This window comes from Fragaria vesca, linkage group LG3 (genome assembly GCF_000184155.1).
Source record: "Fragaria vesca subsp. vesca linkage group LG3, FraVesHawaii_1.0, whole genome shotgun sequence".
Taxonomy (NCBI): Eukaryota; Viridiplantae; Streptophyta; class Magnoliopsida; order Rosales; family Rosaceae; genus Fragaria; species Fragaria vesca.
In genome coordinates, this window is record NC_020493.1 from 1,292,643 (window position 1) to 1,316,287 (window position 23,645).

General features: G+C 39.6%; 8 protein-coding genes and 2 non-coding genes across 12 annotated transcripts; 5 read left to right on the top strand and 5 right to left on the bottom strand.

Annotated features, from left to right (window-relative positions):
* Positions 1-152: 152 nt before the first annotated feature.
* LOC101300319 (SNF1-related protein kinase regulatory subunit beta-2-like) lies at positions 153-3,149 on the bottom strand. The gene is made up of 4 exons (XM_004293350.1): positions 2,842-3,149; positions 2,147-2,322; positions 1,895-2,057; positions 153-679 (listed from the first exon to the last, which is right to left on the bottom strand). Exons 1-4 carry the CDS (start codon positions 3,046-3,048, stop codon positions 353-355), a joined length of 873 nt encoding a protein of 290 aa, XP_004293398.1. The 5' UTR covers positions 3,049-3,149; the 3' UTR covers positions 153-352.
* Positions 3,150-3,951: 802 nt separating this feature from the next.
* LOC101301078 (acyl carrier protein 3, mitochondrial-like) lies at positions 3,952-5,693 on the top strand. Its single transcript, XM_004293352.1, has 3 exons — positions 3,952-4,066; positions 4,941-5,130; positions 5,247-5,693. The coding sequence occupies exons 2-3, from the start codon at positions 4,951-4,953 to the stop codon at positions 5,427-5,429; spliced, it is 363 nt and encodes a 120-aa protein (XP_004293400.1). The 5' UTR covers positions 3,952-4,066; positions 4,941-4,950; the 3' UTR covers positions 5,430-5,693.
* Positions 5,539-8,188, bottom strand: LOC101300601. Of its 3 annotated transcripts, none has more exons than XR_184177.1 (3): positions 7,636-8,188; positions 7,037-7,131; positions 5,539-6,145 (listed from the first exon to the last, which is right to left on the bottom strand). XR_184177.1 is itself a non-coding variant. In XM_004293351.1 (2 exons), exons 1-2 carry the CDS (start codon positions 7,958-7,960, stop codon positions 5,808-5,810), a joined length of 663 nt encoding a protein of 220 aa, XP_004293399.1. In that variant the 5' UTR covers positions 7,961-8,042; the 3' UTR covers positions 5,539-5,807. The 3 variants fall into 3 exon arrangements, 1 of the variants encoding a protein (XP_004293399.1); XR_184176.1 differs by having other exon boundaries at positions 7,037-7,143; XM_004293351.1 differs by lacking the exon at positions 7,037-7,131 and having other exon boundaries at positions 7,636-8,042.
* A 1,114-nt stretch (positions 8,189-9,302) lies between these two features.
* On the top strand, positions 9,303-9,376 carry TRNAI-AAU. Its single transcript has one exon. It is a non-coding gene; the product is annotated as a tRNA-Ile (tRNA).
* A 21-nt stretch (positions 9,377-9,397) lies between these two features.
* LOC101301365 (nudix hydrolase 2-like) lies at positions 9,398-11,788 on the bottom strand. Its single transcript, XM_004293353.1, has 8 exons — positions 11,585-11,788; positions 11,430-11,495; positions 11,175-11,312; positions 10,774-10,851; positions 10,648-10,698; positions 10,534-10,568; positions 10,039-10,147; positions 9,398-9,716 (listed from the first exon to the last, which is right to left on the bottom strand). The coding sequence occupies exons 1-8, from the start codon at positions 11,762-11,764 to the stop codon at positions 9,543-9,545; spliced, it is 831 nt and encodes a 276-aa protein (XP_004293401.1). The 5' UTR covers positions 11,765-11,788; the 3' UTR covers positions 9,398-9,542.
* Positions 11,789-12,530: 742 nt separating this feature from the next.
* Positions 12,531-13,827, top strand: LOC101292289 (palmitoyl-monogalactosyldiacylglycerol delta-7 desaturase, chloroplastic-like). The gene is made up of 5 exons (XM_004295283.1): positions 12,531-12,803; positions 12,891-13,031; positions 13,131-13,274; positions 13,412-13,518; positions 13,605-13,827. Exons 1-5 carry the CDS (start codon positions 12,531-12,533, stop codon positions 13,825-13,827), a joined length of 888 nt encoding a protein of 295 aa, XP_004295331.1.
* Positions 13,828-13,911: 84 nt separating this feature from the next.
* On the bottom strand, positions 13,912-16,477 carry LOC101292583 (nudix hydrolase 2-like). Its single transcript, XM_004295284.1, has 9 exons — positions 16,455-16,477; positions 16,032-16,188; positions 15,865-15,930; positions 15,662-15,799; positions 15,390-15,467; positions 15,252-15,302; positions 15,122-15,156; positions 14,570-14,678; positions 13,912-14,292 (listed from the first exon to the last, which is right to left on the bottom strand). Exons 1-9 carry the CDS (start codon positions 16,475-16,477, stop codon positions 14,092-14,094), a joined length of 858 nt encoding a protein of 285 aa, XP_004295332.1. The 3' UTR covers positions 13,912-14,091.
* Positions 16,433-18,720, top strand: LOC101301651. Its single transcript, XM_004293354.1, has 2 exons — positions 16,433-16,756; positions 17,190-18,720. Exons 1-2 carry the CDS (start codon positions 16,539-16,541, stop codon positions 18,388-18,390), a joined length of 1,419 nt encoding a protein of 472 aa, XP_004293402.1. The 5' UTR covers positions 16,433-16,538; the 3' UTR covers positions 18,391-18,720.
* Positions 18,721-19,888: 1,168 nt separating this feature from the next.
* LOC101292879 (nuclear transcription factor Y subunit B-6-like) lies at positions 19,889-21,622 on the top strand. The gene is made up of 2 exons (XM_004295285.1): positions 19,889-20,017; positions 20,970-21,622. Exons 1-2 carry the CDS (start codon positions 19,966-19,968, stop codon positions 21,620-21,622), a joined length of 705 nt encoding a protein of 234 aa, XP_004295333.1. The 5' UTR covers positions 19,889-19,965.
* A 525-nt stretch (positions 21,623-22,147) lies between these two features.
* Positions 22,148-22,219, bottom strand: TRNAT-CGU. Its single transcript has one exon. It is a non-coding gene; the product is annotated as a tRNA-Thr (tRNA).
* Between the last annotated feature and the right edge of the window lie 1,426 nt (positions 22,220-23,645).

Consider the following 23,645-nt stretch of genomic DNA (forward strand, 5'->3'; position numbering starts at 1 on the left):
ACAACTACCCATCTAATTAAGAGCTTATGGAACGAATCTGATGATCCATGATCATGTCAAAGGAAACATAAAGCAACCAAAAAGAGTTGCCCAAACAGTTGAATGGAAAGAATTTCAAGTTTCCTAGTGAAAGAAGAGAACAGTAGATAAGTGCAAGTAAGAGTCTGTATGTGAAAGCAGTCGGATCAATGGGTCATTAAGCAATGGCACTGCGTGAAAATACAATCTTGAAGTTTCACCTGGTATCCTTCCTCAACATACTTTGAGCCATTAAAATGGCTTCACTTTCAAATTCATATAAACTAACCACATAAAAGGGATCTATCGAGTCCACGATAGTCGTTCAGTATGTTTATCTCTGCAAGGACTTGTAGAGAACCACTGTCACATACTTTGCTATAAACCTCTCTGTTGTGCCAAGAGCGACCACAGATGGGCCACTCTTCCCTCTCTGCATGTATAAATGATTAAGTACAACATGTTGAGGTCTTGATAAAGGAGCAGGCATCTCCATGCAAGATGAAGGGGCATTGAGCAGTGTCATCTGCAGATGTGGAGGTACCAATGGCGGCTCCTTCGCAAAATCTTCAGATCCAAGCTGCATGTTGCTATAACTTGAGTCAGGGGACTGGGGAGGTTCAAAACCAGAAATGCTTCCAATGTCTTCTGGAACATAATCCTGCACAACAGAACTGAATGATTAGCTTCATGGACTCAAGCATCCAACCATAGTTTTCCCAACAAATTTTGATCAATGATACTTAAGAGTATAGGTCAAGTCCCCAAATGAACGTGTGATTTCAGTTAAAGATACACAAACTTATTTACCACATGCATTTACAGAAGTGGTTCAAAGCTAAAACTAACACAGAAACAATTAATCATTAGTCCATTTGTAACTTTCAAGGAGGTCACTATTTCTTTGATGTGCTACAACTACCTTGGAGAAAACTTTCTCCTGATACTAAACATGCATCCCTAAATTTACATCAGTTGAACACCATTTATTATCTGATGCTTTTTTTTTTTTCTATATTTTTTCCTGAAAAGTAACATATGCTTGGCTTCAAGAATGGACTAACCTCACAACCTAAGGCCAACAATGATGGAAAAGGGCCTTTTAAAACTCACAGGAAGAGGCAAAGATAAGACCTTCACAATTTCTTTTCATTTGCTTCAAATATTTTGGATGAAAACTTTTATGAAACAGAGCTGGATAGGAGAACGATGAAGGTCAACAACCAGTCCATCTTAAAGCCAAACAGAACCTAACTTCCAAGTTGAATATTGATGTTGATACCTAAGTGTGAAAATACACAAGTGTGTGTGTGTGTATTGATATCTCAGGAAAAACTACTGTAGAACATGGTATCATTACCAAAAAGAAGATACTGGAAGATATTGTATCTCATGCACATGCTGACATGCTAGCTAAAAAGAAAAAATCATGTCCTGTGTCTACAAAACTACAATCACTGCTCAATAGCTAAAGGAAACAAAATCAGAGAAAAAAATCCAGCACTTGCATTATAAAAATTCCAGCCAGCATGCTGAAAAAAAATCCCAGTCAAATTTCAACAGAACTCGTACACAAAAAGAAATGCAGTATTGGAATGATTATTATAATCTCTATGTTGCACCTAGCTTTTAGTAGCTACAGAAGATCAAACTCTGTAGAGAAGTCTATGAACATTAACACCTGATAGAATCTCAATAGAAGGTTTTGCAAGTAATCGGGTCTGGCTATCATTAGGTCATAAATATATGCAAGCCTTCTATACTAGGGGTGTCATACTCATATCCCTCACAGGTTTTCCAGTTATCAATTTCAAACCAACGGACTGTAATATTCATATTCATATGTGTTAACCTAAGAAGAGATAGCAATAGTTACCTGCAAGTCCAAAAGGTTGTAAGAATTTCCAGCATCATCGTGGGACAAAGGCAAGTCAGGAGCACACCTCCACTGCCCATCAACAACAAATCTATACTGGTAAACACCGGATGGCAGTACTTTCATAATAGTAAAGTCCTTCCCCGATCTCTGTAAGGCCAACCTGAAAAACAAGATGGACGAAAGAATTTGAGCAGGAGTACATGCAGTGCATACTAAACGGATAATAAAGAAATTTCTTTGTCCTGAAACCTTGTCTTCCAATCATCCCATGATCCCTCCACAGCTACGTCCTTCCCACCATAGCTCCACGTAAACATGGTTGGAATTCCTTGCTCACAGGACATGTCTTCGTACGCTGAAGTTTGCATCCACGAGGGGTTTGGGATCTGCATCTCATCAGGTCTTTGTAACGGAACAACAGGCACCTGGAAAAAGAAGAACAATGAGAATTGAGCAAAAGGAATGAAATTTTTATTGCCATAGACGAACAGTAAGACAACGAGAATGTAATTTCAGAGGAATAAGCATATCATATATCCTTCAATATAAAGACAGGCTACCAATTGGAATCACGGTAATATTTTAGTATTAGAACCAAGTAGTGCTAGATTCATGTAAAAAGCTAATCTTTGAATCTCAGGGGATTCTGAACCTGCGAATTCCTGTAAGAATTAACCATATTTTTCTTTTCCTACGCAGATAATTCAATGATCCGAAATAGAGGCTTCTGACAAAGCACCACACAGTCAATGCAGAGAAACATGAAATTGCATCAAACAATCTTGCTTCCTAAAAAACTAAGAGCTTTCTAGAATAAATAAAACAGGGATTTTGAAGTAAAATCTAGGAGAGGAATTAATAAAAAGCAGATAGATAGATAGATGATGGGAATTGAATTGACACATAAAATAGAGATGGGAAAAGGAAAGAGAAAGGGAACTGACTTGGGGAGTGAACATCAAAGGGGAGTGAGTAGCCCTAGGGCTATGAGGAGGTGACTGGCCCATCAATTCAGCCACCACCGCGCCTGCGCCACCGCCGACGAGCGGAGGGTGACGACCCTCCTGGGCGGTGCCGCCACCGGCCTCTTCCTCGGCCGCCGCCGCCGATGGGCTTCCGCCCCCATCTTCTCTCCCATTCACATTCCCCATTACGACGACGACGACGGCGATTCGTGTTAGGAAGGGCGGCAGCGGAAAGATTGAAAATTGGGATTGGAATTGGGAAGGTTTGGGGGAATTGGAATCGGAGATGCGAAATCAGGAGCAGGAATTGGTGTGATTTGTGGGGAGAGGGGCCATATGAGATGAGCGGAGAGAGCACTAAGGAACAAAGAGAGAGAAGAAAGTGAAAAAGATGTGTGTGTAATCGGTAATTAGATGAATGATGATGAGTAATTAACAATCCCCCCGACGAGTTTGGAGGATGGATCTAATGGTGGCCCAATCATGCTCTCTTCACGTCATCATCCTTCCTCTTCTCTTCTCTTATTATTCACAAAGTCCCTCTTCTTTTCTTTCTTTCTTTTTCTCAACCCCCAAAGCCAGGAGCCACACAAGACTAATGAAACTACTTGCTTCTTTTCCATCATCACAGTCATGTTAAATTTGGTAAAGTCTCGCATTCTTAGTTTCTATGTAATTTAATGATACACAAGATTTTATGAATCATGTAGGGTCACATTACTCGATTTTTTACCGAATATAGTTCAAATTTTACAACATCATATTCGTCTTTACGTCCAGAATCTCAAATGTCAAAAATACATCGATATATTATTCTATGTTATAATTTTGATCACTAAAGATTCCTTGAATCTACATTGTCGAAAAGTATATCTTTAGACAATGAGTTCCAACTGTAGGGAGCACTTTCTGAGCCCCAAGAGTAGTTGAAGAATATGGTTTAGATTTAGCATACACACTCATAGCAGATAGTATTAAGGTAATCATGATTAGAAAAAATGGACTTTTTTTATGATGGGCTTTTGCTATAGATGGACTGGGTGGCAGGCCTCCACTGGGTAAAAAAAAAGCAAAGAAGCGAGACCTGAAAAACGGGGAAAGGCAGCTCCCCACAGCACTGCCTTTGTTGTTGAGCGCGGCATTTCAGGCAACAGCGAGGGCAGCAAGCAGCCCTCGTGAGAGTGATCAGTCTCTACTTTAGGAGGTACGTTTGTCCCTTTTCTCTACCACCTCTTAATCCTTTGGGCTTGTCACTTCACTTCACTTTTATCTATTCCACATTGATTGAGTAATGCCAATATCGACACTGGCGCTCAATCATAGCCTTAGCTTAACCAACCCAGGTTCTAAAAGCCAGCAACAACACACCTCGGTTGTGTCTTGATTCTTGAAAGCAAGGTTTCAACTTTTTCACTGATAAGACCAAACAGACGTGAACCGATAGGGCGGAACATGGAGCATCTGGTGACGGCGACGCCGAGAGAAAGTCGAAGAGATCCAAGAGTCTTTATTTTTTTTTTTTTTTTTTTTTTTTTTAAGGTGGACCGTTCAGCCTGCCTACGCCCAGCCCGCATAGGTTCCGCCTAACCCGCCAAGAACTCAGCCTAGCCCGCATAGGCCCAGTGGACCTTTGCTTTTTCTACACATCGCAGTCGAAAGTCAGTATTGCCCCGTCCAATTTATTTACAGACGCGTTTCCGGACATTTCCGACGCATTTCCGGTCATTTCCGCATAGGCCCAGTGGACCTTTGCTTTTTCTAACACTGCGGTAGAAAGTCAGTATTGCCCCATTCAATTTATTTACGGACGCGTTTCTGGACATTTCCGACGCATTTCCGGTCATTTCCGGCGTATCCGATAACAGATTCGGATACAACCGGATACGTAATTGGATCATGGGGGCAATAATGACTTTTCTGCTGATGTTTAGCACGCGCGTATCCAACTTGCTCTCACACACTAGTTTCTTGCCAAAGTCTTTACAGTAGCGAAAGAAAATTAAGCGGTGGAACTAATTCCAAGTTGCTTTGGGTCTATCTTTTGTCGTCAATTTGAGTTCTTGATTCTTAATTTTCAGGTAACCCAAAATGCAAAGCATTAGAAATTCAATCTTGTGCCATGTGAGGATTGGGACTTCACCACAAACAGGGAATGCGCTTAGAAGTTTGAGTCGCCATCTGTGTGCGTCAACAAGCACCAACACTGATCAGGTTTTGGACAGAGTGGTTGGACTGGTGAAGAAATTTGATAAAATCGATTCTTCTAAGGTACTTGTTTCTTTCTTTCTAGTTTGAGCTGTGGTTATTGACTTATCCATGATCTTCATAGTTGGTATTGTTTGAATGTGAGAAAATTGATGTGCCAATGTGACACTTGAACACAGGTTACAGAAACAGCTGATTTCCAGAAGGACTTGAGCCTCGATAGTTTGGACAGGGTGGAGCTTGTTATGGCCTTTGAGGAAGAGTTCTCCATTGAAATCCCCGAGGAGAAAGCGGATAAGCTCACCTGCTGCGCTGATGTTGCAAGATACATAGCTTCTGAAGCTGATCAGAAGAGTGCTTAAAGTCGTGAGTCGGTTGTTTTATGTAGGGTGAACAAGTGTTTCTTATGTTTTTCATTTAATGTCATTGAGTCATATCATCTAACTTAAAATGTTGGCAAACCTCAAGGCTGGTTGATCGATATCACATCTCATATTGCAAAACTTATATGATATTTATGACACAAAGCCGTGGCCTATACAACAAATATGAGGTTTTGTAGCTTTTACATGCATGATCTCTGTCATGCTATGAATTTTAAATCTATGCACACATGATTTTTGTGATCACACTTTTAGCTATATACATCTGATAAGTAGAATTCAAACCACTCTATCTCAGTGCTGTGACTCAAGCGCCGTCCAGATGAGCTGTGGCTCTTTATCTACAAACAATGGGGATTACATCTGTTTGTTGTTGCTTGTTTTCTTGATGCATGCTTGTGGAGGCTTAGGTGTCAAATTCTGGAATCTTATCCTTCCAGCACTGTAAGTTCTAATACCATTACCAACTGATGATAATTTCAGCCCCTTGTGCCTCTTTACAAATGCTGCTTTGCATTGTGTGTTCTTTGGTACCCGAATTACTCTAGCGCAACATAGTTTGTCCAAGTTGGGAACTGCGTGTAAATCAGAAGGTAGTTCAATCATGAAATCTCCGTATTCATCAGCGACACCTAGTGACCGACTTGATTTCCTTTTTCTCCCACCCACACGGCAATTCACAGACACCACAGCACCTGCAGAATTTGACATAAACCAATGATGTTGATTATGTTAGATGGTGCTGACTGCTGAGTATCAGCAGCTGATATCTCATTGCTAGCCAAAATTATAACATGATTTGCCTGTCAAATAAAAATGCTGGGGCTGTAGTTTAAATGAAATGTTCTGTATGGTTTGTCAATTTAGATTATAATTACATGATTTTCTTACATTGAATTCAAATAGAGATATCCTTTTCAATTGTTTTTCAGCTGAATGGTCGTTTTCAACAGACCATATATCAGACAAATTAAAGAATAGCATAGATTGAAATGATGTTTTTGCTTTGCATTAAAGTCATATATATGCCAAGTTAATTTTGATTCTTTATCAAAGTTGATTGTGAATTGCTTTCTGTAAGGTCGGGAGTAACTGTAAGATGCTGATATGCTGAGGTCTGGTTCCAGTTTCTCTACTCTACATGCTGTACAAGCACCGTATGAATTGTCTTTAAAGAAATCGATCATGTCAAAATCGTTTTAGGAGTCGTTGATTTTCACTGGTTCAACGTGCACAACAAAATTTTATGTGATTGCTTAAGAGAGCAGTTATATATGCAAATGCAATATTGGCATGTATATACGAATGTAGAAAGGAATGTTTTGAATCTTCATGACAAAACTAAAAGAGAAAAAGGAAAACGATCATTCATATATACCTAACCTCAGAATTAGTTTATGTGGGTTAGAGAAACTATCAGTTGAGTTTGGTTTTTAAGGAGTGGTTGTTTCTCCTTCTGATCGGGGACAAAATATAAAATGTATGTTTATCAATGGATATAATATAGTTGACCAAAATCAATCCCAAATAAATAAAACATATATGACCAAAAGCAAGAAATGGAGTAAATATGTTGTAAGTGTTACCTATTCTTCAAACTGAATCAAGCTTGTTAGAAATGACGCATGGAGCGTTGGAGCATGGATTGAATTGCAATGATTCAAAAATCGGGGTGAAGAAACTGATACATAAACTAATCGACGTTTTAGGTTGGATTCTCAATATGACAGACAATATTGCCAAGGCCTCGAAAGTGAATCCTAAGTAATTACATGTTTTCAAGCTAGCTAGCCAAGAGTCTAAGACCATGGCCTGTTCCAGCAGTAGCCTATCATTAATTTGCATGATGCATCTCAATATATAAGAGCATATATAAAAACCACTCAATGTATCAAGAACGATGATCGATCACATTGCAGTAATGATATTACTCGACCAATTAAACTGAGTAACTCACGTACATAACTGTCATAACTACATATAGATGCATCATGTATTGTAACTATACAGATCCATAGGAAGAGATAGACGGAAACGAACCAGTTAATTGGTAATGGAATATATGATGATGATGATACATGTATGATGACATTGTTGCTCATACTTAAATATGCATAACAAAATAGATCAACTTCAGAATCTGAGAATCTCATATGTATATATAAGAACTAATTAAACTGATTACCTGAGACAGGCCATGCATGAAGATGAAGCTGATGAGCTTGTTCATGATCATCAGACAGGCTACACGCCTCTTCACAATGGACGGAGCCAGTAATTAGAACTGTAGAAAGCTTCTCTTCTCCGTATCCAGCAATCTGCACCAGATCTTTTCGGCTGGACAGCATCTGGTGTAACGGGTTCTGCTGCTGCACTGCTACTTGATCATGATCATCCGACATGCAGACTGTGACGAGACAGCAGCAGATGAAGAAGAAGAGGATATTGTAGTAGTACATATTGATGCTATTCCTCAGAAGCTTGTGGTGGCCGCAAAAGTATAAGCTCATCTTATTTGTGCTTGTTTTACGTTTAATATGATCGATGCAGGAATTAGTTTGCACACAATAGCTAGCATATATAGAGGAGGCTCCTCGCTCAAAAGCTAGCCGATTCCTTGATATAATTAATTGGTTTCATAAGCAATCCATTTTCTATATTGATTATCCTCACAAGTTACCTCTTCGCCCTCCCCAAATCCTCTTTGCCTGTCATGATCATATCCCCAAATTGGTGTCAAGGGGTTTCTTCGGTCATTTTCTGTAAGAAGTTATGTTGGAAATAAGAAGAAGGTGGAGTAGAGAGGGCAATGCAAGGAAGAATTGAAGTAGGAGAGTTAGAGGGGAAGTTAATTTGTTGGTTGGTAGCCTACTCTTATCTTGTACGTATTCTTTTGTTAAAGACAGATTTTAAGGGGCAAAATGACACATAATCTGCTTTACTTGACTGATTAATACCTACAGCTTAATTATTCATTCGACCCTGCAGACATATTGTTCGCCTTCAGCTGCAGACTTCAGACTCCAGTAATCAACAAGCAGCTAGCACCTGATCCCTCCATATTTGATATTTGTTAGCTTAGGTAGGTTTGAAAACATGATCCAACATTCTGAATATTCGTACCTCGCATACCTATATGTAACTCACATTTGTATATATACTTGTTTTCTCTAATTTTCTGGGTGGGTAACCCCATTACACTTACTTTGCAACCATCTTTAATTAATTGTTGCATACTTGCATATTTTATATTAGTGACAACTGATTGTTCAACTAAGTTTCCCAAGCATACCAAAATTCCAAAATGGATTACAACTTAGAATAATGATTCTCTCAGCTGGTGATTAAGAACCAAAACTACCACATATATAGAGGTAGGACAGAATTAATCGATCAAGCTAATTAGCCTATCTAGAAACTTTTGCATAATATTTCGATTCATATTTTCGCCTTGTCGCACAAGTCTCTTGTAATTGGAGAGTGCAAATCTGCAGCTAGCTGGCCACAAATGGTCCAGCAATGAATATATGGCCAGTCAGATTAATGTTATGATAAATATGCGATCGATGTTTCGACAATTGCTGCCGATCAAATATTAATGTATGGCGGCATAATTAAGCAGGGGGAGCAAACAAGGGTGATTAATAGTGATTAGGACAGAATATTTGCGGGGTGAGTGACTGACTATTACGGGTTGATTAAAAAGGTTAAGGAGTCTTAATTCATTCTTCCACACACATCTTATTATAATCAAGTTTAGAGAAGGACATGCGTCCAGTGGCTCAAATATTAATTTTGATTGTTTTCGGTTTTAGGATTAGATGGAAATGTTATGAAAGTAGTTAACAACTTGGCCTATTAGCTCAGCTGGTTAGAGCGTCGTGCTAATAACGCGAAGGTCGCAGGTTCGAGACCTGCATGGGCCAGTGTTTTTTTGGTGCTTCTTTCATCACAACATGAACCTTCTGGATTGACTAGATAGAATATTAAAGGGATAGAATCAACCTCGTTCCAATGGTTCCATACTTCCATTACAACATGAAATCTTTGATTGAATAGAATATCAACTGAGGCTAGAATCACACTTCAACTTTACTGCCTACTCAAGTACAAGTAGCTTTTCTCTCCAGAAGAACTAGTCATAGTTACGGGAGAAAGTCCAGAATACTCCCCCTCCATTTTTGCTCTGCATATATCAGCATTGTACTTTAGAAACTCTTTGGTCTGGACAAAGGGTTGAGCAACATATTCTTCAAATGGCATCCACTGAAAGCCATCACAAACAAGTTAAAAAAAAAAAAAAACATAGTTAGGATCGAGCTAGTTACCATCTGAGTAGCTTGTTCAGAGTATAATTAAGTCAAATGCCCTCAGTTGCAGACTTGCAGTAAATGAATACATAACAATCAGAAAGTAGTTCATATTTTAATTATCTTCAAGATATATACTCTCTAATGTAGAAATCAGATGAAGGTAATAATGGTTTTTGAGTCAAGTTCACAATATATATTAGTTTCATTCAAATGATAAAACTATAGAGTTTATATATTCTTGACTACTTAGTACCCCTGTCTTCACCAAAAGTTACCTGGGCTGCTTCTAACTCTTGTTCTTGCTTCTGGATGTCAAAGGAAAGGGCTCGCAACAAGCATACAAAAAATAAATCTGATTTCTCAAAAAATGACTTGTGGCTTTGACTGCAACATATATATAAATATGGTCAGAATCGAACATGGACATAAAAATCAAAAGAACAATATATCGAATTTCTAAAACAATAAAACAAAAAGGTTCAAAACCTGAAATTATCAATATTCAGAATCAAACAATAAACTTAAGAGACAAGCAATATGTGAAATTTCTATCACAATGCAGCAGCATTTATATACAGAAGACCGAATAGCACTCAGGGCAGCAGGGCCTGACATATGAATGTCTAAAAGCTAGTTTGCTTTATTGTTGTAGAATTAGAGGTTGTATAATTGCAAGTCATTGTTAAGAGAATTTTCATACTTATTAGATGAACTAGTATGCAACTCCTTGAGGATTATATACAAACTACTTTCTTAAGTACACATCATACCTGAATGCTAGGACTTCCACAAACTCCGAATCAATCTGAAACCACAGGACCCCAGAATCAAATTTCCACCAAAAGAAGGAAGATTAGGTGTAACTGCATGTCGTAAATACTTACCCCGGTTTCTTCTTTTACTTCTCTCACAGCAGCTGCATAGATATTTTCTCCCTGGAGATGATGACATTTGATTATATGCAGGCCGGATTAAGTTACAATAGAGTACTTATAGCTAAATGCTCACACCTCATCGACAACTCCAGTAGGGAATTTCCACACGCCTGTCCCCTGAAAGTATCCGCTCTTTTCTTGAACTACTAGCACCTATCGTTCATGACATTTCAGTGATTTCACGTACTAAATTTTTTAGCCAAGACAGCAGCTAGTAGAGTCAAAATAACAAATGACAGCTCAGATGAACGAATATATGTAACAAATGTAGAGTTAACTTTGGACACAAAATGCCAATGGTATACAGACGCAATCCGAGACCATTTTAGAGAATGAATACAGACGCACACAAAAGAGAATACGTGCAGAATGTGAATGTGTGATTGGAATAGGAATGTAGGGGACACTTACATATATAGTTGTCAAGAAATGATAATAGACTACTGTTGGGGGTATTAAATGTAAGTAGGGTATACCTCACGGTCTTGATTGAGAACAAATGCACCAATTCCGACTCGGTGGGAGGCATTTGCAGGAAGAGTATGAGGAGAAGGAGGAATCCAATTTACGAGCATCAAATAAGTAGGCTCTGCGTGGTGATACCAGAATCCATTCTGCAGTAGTATTTCATTCATTCAGGCCCAACAAACAAGTGATCAATATGTCAATTTACCTAAAAGATTAAATCAAGAAGAAAATGATGACAATATATATAGGATGTAGAGCTTGACCATCACTGCAGGTTCAACAAGATTGACTTGCTGGATGGGCAATTTGATCCAAACACCCTTCTTGCCCTACACCATCAATTCATTTAATTCCTAGCTGCTGCTAGCTAATAAGAAAATATGAAAGTTGAATACATCAGTTGATCAGAATTTTTAACCTCAAGTTTCCAATGCGCAATTGAAGAGGTAAGAAGTGAAAGGAAGGAGGCAGGGTCGATAGGATCGATGGTTTCGACGATGACACCTCCGTACTGGTCATTGATACCGCTAAGTAGCTTCACCCCAGTACTCTCATCACTACTTTCAGCCTTTGCGGCCATTGTTGATTGATCTTTCATCTTCACGGATCTTCCTTCTCGATCAATTTAATATTTAAACGAGGACTATGAAGAGGCGATCAACCACTGCGGTTCAACAATAGTTAATTAATGACTCCCTGGATGGGCAATTTGGTCCAAATACCCTTTCCTTGCCATACACCATGCCAACAGTTGACATTATTTACTTGTTCATGTTACCCTATATATATGTAGAAATTGAAGTTGATCGATTTGATCGAATTGCATACGTATACGAGTCATAGTATAATTTCAGATCACTTGCTTTTCTGATATCTGGCGAGCATTATTGTCCAAGAATATTCATATGGCGCCGGCCGGGTACATAATTTCATATCACTTGCTTTTATCTACATGCAGGCTATGTTTCTCCAACTGGCTTTCTCTGCTCTAGTTCTGTATCAACGGAAGTTTAATTAAGTTAATATGTTGACGATATGGTTTGTACGTAAGCAAACAAAAGAGAGTAATTTCTCACGTCAAGGTCATCATATGCAGTTGCAAATTCTGTTATGACAGTTATAACTGCATGCTAACTCGTATTCAGTTCAACTAACTAGCTAGGAGATATAGCTAGGAACAGATTATTGAAAGTTAAAGACTAGTACTTAAAGGACTCATTGAATTGTAATAATCAAGAACTGCTCCAAATTTGGTGGTTTCGATTGCTTTCCTTTAATTCTGTATGTGTCTGGAGTAGTTCTGACTCATTTCAAACATATTGATATTAGAGAGCAGATACGGGCTCGCGTGCATAGCAGTGTCAATGGTGAGTTGGAGAATGACAAGAGTGGTTCTTGGGAGGGAATGTCACTTCATTGATGTTGTGACTTGGATAACGGTTATATTGCTACACTGCCTTGCTCTTATGGCCCCATTTCAGTTCACCTGGGGTGCATTTTGGGTGTTCCTAGCACTCTATTTTCTTACAGGTCTAGGTATAAGTCTAGGTTACCATAGGAACCTTGCTCACAGGAGTTTAAAGCTTCCAAAATGGCTTGAATACTTTTTTGCATACTGCGGTGTTGTCACACTTCAGGTCCGTTCTGGCTTATCAATTAATCAAGTCTTATTGAGTTTTCTTTTATATTTTTCGCAAACCTTGAAGGATCTTGTTAATTTGCAGGGAAGTCCGGTTGATTGGGTTAGCACACACAGGTACCATCACCAGTTCACAGATACGAAGAAAGACCCTCACAGCCCCATTTTGGGATTATGGTTTAGTCATATTGGTTGGATCTTCAATTATCGTTTAAGGTTTCAAAGTGTATGTATATATATATTGCTCTCGCTCAAAATCTTGATCTTTGCTGAAAAAACAATAGTTTTGTTGTTTTCTTGAAAGGAATAACTTGACGTTGTGCAGCATGAAAGACGATTAAAGAATGCTGATGATCTAAGAAGGCAGGCGTATTATAAGTTTCTCCATCGTACTTACCTACTTCACCCAGTGGCTCTTGGAGTTTTACTCTATGCTTTAGGAGGACTACCCTTTTTGGTTTGGGGAACGGTAATACTATATCTCTCTCATACAAAGTGATTCGTTTTCAATTAAGGGCATGCAGTGCTACTCTCTAACTATCTGCAGAACTACTCTCAATTTTTTTTTAGACTGAACTTTTTGATCATTTTTGGGTTTCTTTGCAGGGTGTAAGGACAGTAGTTGGTTACCACATAACTTTTTCAGTGAATTCGATTTGTCACACATGGGGAAAGCGAGTGTGGGATACTGGTGATTTGTCTAGAAACAACTGGTATGTATATGCAATCCCTAACAAACAGTAAATATAGCTTCTGATTTGCATGGAAAATTGGTGATTTGATTTGTGGAATATATCAGGTTGTTAGCGTTGCCTACACTTGGAGAAGGTTGGCACCACAACCACCACTCCTTTGATTTCTCAGCTCGACTAGGCCTCGAGTGGTGGCAGATTGATTTGACATGGTACTTCATCAGATTTCTTCAGGTTTTTGGATTGGCAACCGATGTGAAAACACCAACTGAGGCCCAGAAGAAACGAAAACCTTTGTACAACGAAACCACAGAGCAAAAATTTGAATAAACAGTCTTTTAGTTCCTCTTGAGATACCTTTTCTTCTGTTGCTGATTCATACAGTTATCATGTAAGTATGTATTGAAGATGGATAAACTACAAAAATTACATGCATTTGTTATTTACAGAATGAGAATCTTCTAGGGATCGACCTGATAATCAGAGTTTATTGTGTCTCTAGGGTGCTTCCCTCCGGACATAACTTGTTGTATGTATTGGGTATAATCATGTATACAGTCGATCCAAAATCCTTCGTGAATGAAGTACATATAATCAGAGTTTACTCTGTCTGTTGGGTGCTTGGGCACTATTTAAGTACAAGTAGCTCTTCTGTACAGAATAAGTTGTTGTAGGTATAGGAGAAAATCCAGTATAGTTCCCATCTATCTTTGTTTTGCATATGTCATGGAGGTACCTCAGAAACTCATATTTCTGGACAAATGGTTGAGCTGCATATTCCTCAAACGGCATCCACTGCAAGCCATTACAAAGAAGATAATTGATATAGTGCAACAGAGCTGATCCAGGTACTGTTCGAGTACATGCACCTCTATAAACCCTCATTCTCAGTCAGCCATGATTTATGTAGCAACAATACTTACAGATTAGCAGAGTTGCAATAAACATGAATTAAAGTCACTATAGAACTACAGATTACTTGATGAGGTAACATTTTAGATTCTTAAGCATTTCCTCTGATGTGAAAGCGGTCTTTAATTTATTCATATTATCCCATTTAACCAAATATTACCTTGGCTGCTTCTATCTCTTGATCCTGCTTCTGGATGTCAAAGGAGAGGGGCCGCAACATGCATAGAAAAAACAAATCTGACTTCTCAAAGAACGACTTATGGATCTGTCTGCAAATTGTATGGTCTGTGTGAGAAGGTTATAATATCCAAAGTATGTAGCAGACAAAATTTTTATGGAGTTCATATCAGTATTCAATTTTGTGAATTGAGATGCACATCAATAAATGTAACTAAGACAATATGATCATGCCCTACTGTATGAGATTGAAGGAAATTCTTTTCCCCAATTTACATCTTTGTGCTAGAGAGCTTTAAGAAATCTCCTTGGCAATTCTACTTCTGTTCTGTATATCCTTACAATCTCATACATAGCACACAAGTCTACTGCACTGTCCTTACAATGTAAAATCGGGTTCCACTCTTGCAGCTGTATGTTGTCATATTTTAGTTTTATAAACTTGAGCGTGACAGGGATCAATTTTATACTCAATCAAGTGGATTCTGTGGATTAAATGTAAAGCAATGTCGTGTTTTCCAAGCAAAAACCATACCTGAAAGCTAGAATTTCCACAAACTCGGAGTCAATCTGAACAACATAAAGCAAGAAGCATGAAGAGTATCACATTAATAAGCACTCAAATCAAAGCAGCGCAATAGGCCAATAGCATAGCAAATACTTACTCCTGTTTCTTCTTTAACTTCTCTCACAGCTGCTGCATAGATATCTTCCCCCTGCACATGATGACATTAAGGACTATTATGTGGGATACACTGGATTTAAAAGTAAAAACTAAACACTGCCACCCCTAATGCACGCACCTCATCCACAGCTCCAGTAGGGAGCTTCCACAGGCCTGTTCCCCCATGTTGTCCTCCCTTCTCTTGGACAACCAACACCTACCATTAAGTTTTACAAATCCAAAACCTTGAGCCGTTTGAGTAATGTCGTAGAATGTAACAATTACAGTGAAAGGAGAGAAGCATTGTATATTTGTAGCGGTAATATAAAATTCTTGTGTCAATGAGCAACGAGAATGTAAAGTGATCAAAAGCAAATAATATTAGAAACTACATACTAGATACATGCATACCTCTCTGTTTTGATTGATGAGAAAAGCACCAATTCCGAGACGATGAGTGGCATTTTCAGGGAGAGTATGAGCAGAGTTGGGGATCCAATAGACGAGCATCAAATAATGAGGCTCCGCATGGTGGTACCAGAATCCTTGCTGCAATCTTTGAGTTGAGTTGAAGAAGAAAGAAGAACATGTACAGTAAAGGGAATAAAACAGACCTGGATTGCAGCCTCAACAAGGTTGGCTTGTTGTATAGGCAACCTGAGCCAAACACCCTTCTTGCCCTGCACCACTAACTACCATATTACTTACTTAACACATAACGCATGCAACCTCCCTCAGAGTTCAGAAATAAAGATTGAAAATCGAAGCGGGTGAAAGTTACCTGTTGCTTCCAAAGCGCGATTGAAGAGCTGAGAGATGAAACGAAAGTCGGAGTGTCCAAAGGCTCATCATCATCCATGTGGACGATCACACCTCCATACTCGTCATTCCTACCCTTCAGCAGCTTCCCCATTTCATCCAATTCCAATTCCAATTCCAATTCCAGTTCTAATAATCATCATCCTTTTATATATACAAGTTTTTAAATCCAAATTCCCTCGTGGGCTGCTGGGAGTGGTCGACTATTGTAGCCAGGTCCCGCACGCTTTAGGCACGTGAGCCAAACTCAGAAGAAGCCTCTTTAGTTTAATCTAGTGTACAGTAGTTTAGTCCACTTTTGTCTTTTTACCAACCAAACCTTGCTCCTCCCTCTCTCTTCATTTTTCACCCACTCTCGACCAGAAAAAACCTCCGCCGCTATTACCCTACTCCTTCTCCATTTTTCATTTCTATTTTCCAAAAAAAATTACCAAAATTTATCTGTGTTTGACTAGTGTCTGAGGAAGTTATGGAGGTGCTGACCGGCGACCGGAATATGCCGGACCCAGCAGCAGCAGAAGGTGAGGAGTTCCCGGCGCACATAACCCCATTATTCACTGAGCCACACCAACAACTTGTCTTTGACAATCCAACGGCGGCTGCTATGTCGCCACAGAAGCTCCGTATCAGGTGCAACGGCAGGTCTGCTCTACCAGATGATGCTGATCTCGCCTTACTCGACAAAGGGTCTGCTTTCTTCTTCTTTTTATTTCTCACTTCTAAAATGTTATCTTTTCTTTTTCCTTAATTTTTAATTTTGTTGGAGGAAAGTGTGTCGCTTTTTATTTATTTATTTAAGTCTGAGCTAAAATAAAATTATCAACCTTTAAAGGGAATCCATTTGCACTCTATCCATTTTCTATTATTCGTTTTCCACTCATGTTGTTGCTGCTGTAAAAGGTAATTCTGGAAAATCTGGTAATTAAAATATAGAGTAGTATTGAGAAACTGAAAATCACTGTCCTGTGTTAACCATGTTTCAGTTGCTAAAGATTGTTACTTTATTGCAATTCTGTTAGCAATGCGTATTACTTATCTTAATTGGTATGACTGTTGGCAACTTTTGTCTGAGCCATTGAGGTGAGAATGAGATTATGATTTGGTATTTATGTATCTTCAGCTTGTCACCACGTAATGATGTTGATGAGGCACACGGTGTACAATTCGTGAATTGGAAGCGGAAGAGAAAGAGAACATCGTCTTGTGCTAGTTCTACAAGAAAGAGCAGAAGGCTTGAAAAGCTCGAGCATTTTCTGGAAAGTCTGGTAAACAAAATGCTGGAGAAGCAGGAACAGATGCATATGAAGTTGATAGAAATGGTACAAGACAAGGAGAAAGAGAGAATAGCCAAAGAAGAAGCCTGGAAACAGCAGGAGTTGGAGAGGATCATAAGGGATGAGGAGGTAAGGGCGCAAGAGACATCACGCAGCCTTGCCATCGTTAACTTTATACAAAATCTTTTGGGCAGTGATGTTCAACTCCCCCAACCAGCTCCAATTGTAGCACAACCAGTAGCAGCTGTACCTTCTAGTTCCCATCATGACCATCAATGTGTGGAAGAAAATGATAAGCTTCACAAAGACTGTCATGTTCAAGTTCCCCAACCAGCTCCACTTGTAGCACAATCAGTAGCAACAGTACCTCCTACTTCTAATGATGACCATCAATGTGCGGAACAAAATGATAATCTTCACAAAGACACGGCCACTGTCAAGTGTAGTGCAACAGCAACTGATAAAAGATGGATCCAAGCTGAAGCGCAGGCACTTATAGGGCTGTGGGCTAGTGTGGAGCATAAGTTCCGCACCCCATCAAATTCTGGCCCTGGAGCTCTATGGGAGGAGATAGCTCTTGGGATGAACAGTATGGGCTTTGATCGCACAGGGAAGAAGTGTAAAGAGAAATGGGAAAACATGAACAAGTACTTCAAAAAGGCAATCACAAATGACAGAAAGCGTTCTGCGAATGACAAGACTTGTCAATATTTTAATGAATTGGAGTTGCTCTACAAAAGTGGACTTCTGAATCTGGGGAATGTCGGCTTTAGTCCCCCAAGCAATCTGGAGAATGGCGGGTTTAGTCCCACAAGCAATCTGGGGAATGGCAGTTGTAGTCCCACAAGCAATATGGGGAATGGCAGCCTTAGTCCCACAAGCAATATGGGGAATGGCGGCTTTAGTCCTACAAACAACCAGAAGAGTGGAAACGAGTCCCAACAGTGCGTGCCCAGTGACACTAGTCTTCTAACTCGTGCCACAATACCGTTTCAGATCGATGAAGCTTCAGAGAGAACAAGAGTAGTGGTTTCTCCTGCTCTTTAATGGTTTATCAATGGATAGTGGTCAGTGTACCTGATGTCCACTTCATGTCCTATATGATTTTCAATGATTCTGATTTTCATCTAGTTGTGTTAGAACTTAGAACTAGGTTTAATCGTAATTTCCTTGAACTTCATTGCATCCACCGCTTTTAGTTTTGTGGTGAAGGAAATCTTCCAGGGTGTGCAAAGTTTCTCAAATGAGTTAGGAATGGTGGCTGGTGAGGTGTTGTTGGCAATCGAGTCGTTGTTCTGTTTGTGAATGCTAGAATGTGTTAGAGGCAATGAAATCTATTGAATGATCGTTTTTAGTCTTTATGCGAACGCTTGGTTTTACTCTTGACTGATCAACAATCAAAAGGACATTAACATTGGAATTAATCAGTATGAAGAGTGTGGCATGGGAAGTGGATTCCTGGGAATTTTCTTTTATTCTAGTACTCTATGCTCTTTTATGTATCTTGTTAATCTAGTTAAATTAACCACAAAATTTGAGAATTGATGTCTGCATTGTTCTGAACTCATTGAAAACGTGTGAATAAAATGTCTCTTCGGTTTGTTGGCGTACTTAAGCGGCAAAAAAACGAAATTTTGTTTATTGAAATGCAAACTAAATTCATTCACAGAATGCCATCGCCACGATATGAGCAGATAAAACACATCACCTTATAACCAAGATTAAACCAAAGTAGATAAATGTAGCAATATCAAGAGTAATTATTGTAAATCCTCTTTTATTCTTTTATTTGATACTTGCTCAGTTGATGATGATTACATCAATGACATACATCCATCAACGTACACCACCATAACTAACAAACCATACTAGTACAAGAGATAGATTTCAATCATTTGGATGCCTGATGATGAACAATTATGAGAAGCGCAACCAAAATCACTGGAATAAAGAGCAGTGCAGCGAAGGACGGGGGCTGCACAGGCCCCATCCCCAGAGGCACGAGCAAGATGGTAGCGACTATCAGCAGAAACACCATTAAAACAATCATATCCGTCCTTCCAAGTTCAAATGGCAACGTATGTGTTTCTCGGAGTACAATATCTGAATCAAAGCTCGCCGGGACGGGGTGAGAAACTCCATGGTCGACGTTGGTGTATAAATAAGGTCCATGATACCTTTTGGTGTAGGGTTGCGACGTTTGGCTGGTTAGGGATGCATGCAAACTCATTATGTACGTACCCTTTAACAGTCGCTTGATTCATTACTACGGTTCGCATTCAAGGGAAGGCAACTGTGGCCGGACATACGGAAGATCCCCGTTTCCCCGTTTCCGTTTGACAAATGGGCCACAAAAGCCCACTGATTGAAAGCCCATTCGGTAATTGCATTATGCTGTCAACCATTTACTACCAGGCTCCTCGTTCAACTCGAGTCGCCACGTGGTTTTACGTTTGAATTTTTTAACCTAGAAACTAAAAGATTTTTCTCTTTTTCCATAACAAGAGCACTATAAATGTTCACACTTGCCAACTCCTAGCTTCTCACTCCTGACTTGTTTCAAATCAAGTCTATTACTCAGAGAAAGAGAAAGGAAGAGAGAGCTAGAGAGGCAGAGGAGGAATGGAACGGGGAGGTTTCCACGGCTACCAAAAGACCCAGAACGCCAGCTCCGGTAATGTGAATAGATATATTTGATGCTTTGATTTTGCTTATTATTATTTTGATACATTTCTATTATCTTTGTTTGGCTTTAGGATCGAGTGCGAAACTTTCTAAGAGGATTTTTGGTGTTTCTCTGTTTCTTGCATGAGTGATCATAATATTGAACTGTTTCATTGATCTCTTGCAGATGTTTGTTTTAAAGAAAATTTATACACCTCCGAATGAATTTCTTATCTTCTATGTTATTCATTTCCATCGAAGCCAACATGATTTAGCTTTCTTTATCCCTTTATTAATCTGAAGAAACATCCCACATTCTTCCCTCACAAACATTCTCCTTCGCCCCCTTTTGGCCCTCTAAACCTGGGAAGCTGACTATCAATGTTTTTGGGTCTATAGAGTAATAATCATTCGAGTATATTAATTAGTTTGAGTAGTAATTTTGATTCTACATTTTGTTAGTGTGTATATAATAAGTTTTGACGGATGATCGATGACGAGTGAATTCAGATGTTTGGGGGAGAAAATTGAAAATTGAAAATGAAAATGGGGGGTGAAGAAAACTATTTACAAGTGGCAGGCATCATTCATGCAATTTTTAACCCCACTCGAAACAAGTGTCGACCATGCATACATTCTCGACCCCAACGGGGCCCACTCCACCTGTCTCGTAGCTGGGGATTTGATACCTTTCGCCTCGATCTCTGCATGAAGTTGCAGCGGTTTCTTTCTTTCTTGATTGATCAACCTAAGCTTTCTCAGTAAACTAGGCCTTGACTCAATTAATTTCTACTGGCTAGGTAGCTAACCCGTTATCAATTCCTCTGATCCATAAAAACGTTCAGTTACTGCTCTCCTTCTTCCCAAGGTTCCAAGTCCCAGAACGACGACGTACGTACACGAAAAATTATATTCAAAACTACTCATGAGCTTAATCGGTAAATCAATGTCACAAACTGCAGGGTTGAAACTATCGGAGATCGACATGAAGCTGGCTGAGATTAACCACACCAACAATGGTGTTGCTGCTAGCGCTGCTGCTACTGATGACAACGAATGCACCGTGCGAGAGCAAGACCGTTTCATGCCGATAGCCAATGTGATCAGAATCATGCGCAAGATCCTGCCCCCGCATGCCAAGATCTCAGACGACGCCAAGGAAACAATCCAAGAGTGTGTCTCCGAGTACATCAGCTTCATCACCGGAGAGGCCAACGAGCGTTGCCAGCGCGAGCAGCGCAAGACCATTACTGCTGAAGACGTTCTGTGGGCAATGAGCAAGCTCGGCTTCGACGACTACATCGAGCCCCTCACTCTCTACCTCCACCGCTTCCGCGAGATGGAGGGTGATCGTGGCTCCATGAGGGCCGAGACTTTGATGAAGGCTGGTACTAGGGCAATGTCTGCGGCAGAGTATCATGCAGCTGCATCAGGCTCTTTCGCTGGCTTTGCTCCATTTCATCACCATGGCTTTTTCGGATACTTGAAGGATGCGTCCACATCCAATGGTGCTGGTACATCTTTGTCCCATCAGGCTAATGCTGTTGCTGCACTGGTAAATATTGGTGATCACCTGCAGGCATCACATTCCCAGTACGATGATAACAGTAAGTGAATTGCTGTTGCAAACAATAACCAGTAGTGTCATGATCAAACTACTACTGGTAATCATGAGGAGAACTAGCTGTTTTTAGTCGATCACTGTTATGTACTAGCTAGCTAGCTAGTGAAAGAACCTAGCCTTTATTGGATTTGGGGTGTTTCTGTTTAATTAACAAATGCAAATGCACATTCTTAATTTGCAATTTGATTTGGTTGGATTTGGGGTCTGTTTTTAGCCCTTTGTTGGATTTGATTTCATTTGGTTTGCAATTTGATTAATTTGGTTGGATTTAGGGGTCTGTTTTTAGCCCTTTGTTGGAGTTGGTTGATTTCATTTGGTTGCATGGAAGTGTGTCAAGTATACACTCCTAATTAAGATGCAGTATTGGATATGTAGCTGTTCGTTTCGCGAATGTACGTTGATGTGACTCGAGAAGTTATTGAGCACTTGTACGTCCAGTTGTTGAGAGATTAAGTGTGAAGTCTACCAGAAGTTTGGTTGGGATTGAACAGCGACAAAAAATGAAAAATTCATGCTAGCTCCCAGCGAGGATCGAACTCGCGACCTTCCGCTTACGAAGCGAACGCACTACCACTATGCTATGGAAGCCAGTTGCCAGAAATTAAATACCTTGAAATTTAGTTCTATACCAATACAAGTCCCAACCCCAAATTCCTTCTCTCAGTTCCCTGGTGAAAAGCAAACATCATTACATTGATGGAGACGACGGAATGAAGCTATATATTAAATTGGTCGTTCTACTTATTATGTAGTTTTACAATCGACTACAACATTGTAGATGGATCATTGAAGCGAGTTAGATTCATTTTTTTTTTTTTAGGGGGAATTCCATTAAAATCAGGGAGCTAGTCTAAAGTACAATCAAACCCACAGCAAGCACACACTTAGAGAACACAATGGATCCAAAACTGACCCACATGCAGAACTACTTAGACAAACAAATTAGAGGCCAAGTCCAATCAGTAACACCGAAGACCACCGGGAAGTCGTTATCGCCATTTAAGAATGCACCACCTCCGGTGATTTTGATATAAATCATTCACCGTTTTCCTTCACATGAAAAAACAAATCTTTTATTCGACACCATTTGTCGTCATCGCCATTTGAGAACGCACCACTTCCGGTGGTTTTGATATGAATCAAGCACCGTTTTCCTTCACATGAAAAAATAAATCTTTTATCTGACACCATTTGTCATCCCCGCCATTTGAGAACGCACCACCTCAGGTGATTTTGATATGAATCATCCACCGTTTTCCTTCACATGAAAAACAAATCTTTTATCCAACATCATTACAGACTGCACCACTTTTGGTAAAGAATCCAATAGGGATAGAGAAAGAGGTCGATAACGGAATTGTGATGACTCCAGTCAGGTTAGGTGCCCACTACAATTTCGGGGTACATGTTTGAGTTGACTCCTAACTCAATTTAGGTGCTCAAAAGTGAACCTAATTGGGCGCCAAATTGAGGTTTGGGACCTATAATTGGGAGAATGGCATCCAATATAGGTTTAGAATTGGGAGAATGCTTGAAATTGGGCTCATCTTAGAGCTCTAAACTGGACTCGGGCCCTGTTATGGACCAAGCTAATGGTTTTTGGTTTGTTATGGTTTCGGGTATAAGATCATGGAGGTTTTGATGCAACAAAGTATGTCTACCTTGATACCAGTGGTATTGTTGGATCGTTTGGAGTAATAACAAGGGGGGATTCAAGTTCTTCATTAATAGTGGAGCATGATACGATTAACGAGCATACCTAATTCTATATACCACTGTGGGTACTACTAAAACTTATTATTCTGTCTGTAGATGGGAGCAAAATGATATGTAATTTTGGGTGAAAGTATGAAGGGAGCTCTTATAGTGAGAACCCTTAAGTTGAGGACTTTTTAGTTTATGGTTTAAAATACCTATTTTTCGATCACATCTTGGCATCTCATCCGTTCAGTTTTTAGGTCTATATGAGTATATCAGTCCTAAAAATTTTCAGTCAAATCGGTGATTGTTAAGG

Bases quoted from the DNA above. Each gene is read 5' to 3' on its own strand.
- LOC101300319 (XM_004293350.1), bottom strand. From the start codon at position 3,048: ATGGGGAATGTGAATGGGAGAGAAGATGGGGGCGGAAGCCCATCGGCG. The intron at 2,323-2,841 runs GTCAGTTCCCTT...TTCTTTTTCCAG, and splicing joins CTTTGATGTTCACTCCCCAA to GTGCCTGTTGTTCCGTTACA. The intron at 680-1,894 runs GTAACTATTGCT...TCTGTTGTGCAG, and splicing joins ACAACCTTTTGGACTTGCAG to GATTATGTTCCAGAAGACAT.
- LOC101301078 (XM_004293352.1), top strand. From the start codon at position 4,951: ATGCAAAGCATTAGAAATTCAATCTTGTGCCATGTGAGGATTGGGACT. The intron at 5,131-5,246 runs GTACTTGTTTCT...ACTTGAACACAG, and splicing joins ATAAAATCGATTCTTCTAAG to GTTACAGAAACAGCTGATTT.
- LOC101300601 (XM_004293351.1), bottom strand. From the start codon at position 7,960: ATGAGCTTATACTTTTGCGGCCACCACAAGCTTCTGAGGAATAGCATC. The intron at 6,146-7,635 runs GTAATCAGTTTA...CAAATTCTGCAG, and splicing joins TCATGCATGGCCTGTCTCAG to GTGCTGTGGTGTCTGTGAAT.
- LOC101301365 (XM_004293353.1), bottom strand. From the start codon at position 11,764: ATGAAAGATCAATCAACAATGGCCGCAAAGGCTGAAAGTAGTGATGAG. The intron at 10,699-10,773 runs GTGTGAGCATTT...CATCATCTCCAG, and splicing joins CTACTGGAGTTGTCGATGAG to GGAGAAAATATCTATGCAGC. The intron at 10,148-10,533 runs GTATGATGTGTA...TATATGTTGCAG, and splicing joins GTGGAAGTCCTAGCATTCAG to TCAAAGCCACAAGTCATTTT.
- LOC101292289 (XM_004295283.1), top strand. From the start codon at position 12,531: ATGGTGAGTTGGAGAATGACAAGAGTGGTTCTTGGGAGGGAATGTCAC. The intron at 13,275-13,411 runs GTAATACTATAT...GTTTCTTTGCAG, and splicing joins CCTTTTTGGTTTGGGGAACG to GGTGTAAGGACAGTAGTTGG. The intron at 13,519-13,604 runs GTATGTATATGC...GGAATATATCAG, and splicing joins GATTTGTCTAGAAACAACTG to GTTGTTAGCGTTGCCTACAC.
- LOC101292583 (XM_004295284.1), bottom strand. From the start codon at position 16,477: ATGAAAAATGGAGAAGGAGTAGG. The intron at 15,931-16,031 runs GTAACTTTCACC...TTAGTGGTGCAG, and splicing joins TCGCGCTTTGGAAGCAACAG to GGCAAGAAGGGTGTTTGGCT. The intron at 15,800-15,864 runs GTCTGTTTTATT...CAAAGATTGCAG, and splicing joins TTGTTGAGGCTGCAATCCAG to CAAGGATTCTGGTACCACCA.
- LOC101301651 (XM_004293354.1), top strand. From the start codon at position 16,539: ATGGAGGTGCTGACCGGCGACCGGAATATGCCGGACCCAGCAGCAGCA. The intron at 16,757-17,189 runs GTCTGCTTTCTT...ATGTATCTTCAG, and splicing joins CTCGCCTTACTCGACAAAGG to CTTGTCACCACGTAATGATG.
- LOC101292879 (XM_004295285.1), top strand. From the start codon at position 19,966: ATGGAACGGGGAGGTTTCCACGGCTACCAAAAGACCCAGAACGCCAGC. The intron at 20,018-20,969 runs GTAATGTGAATA...CACAAACTGCAG, and splicing joins GACCCAGAACGCCAGCTCCG to GGTTGAAACTATCGGAGATC.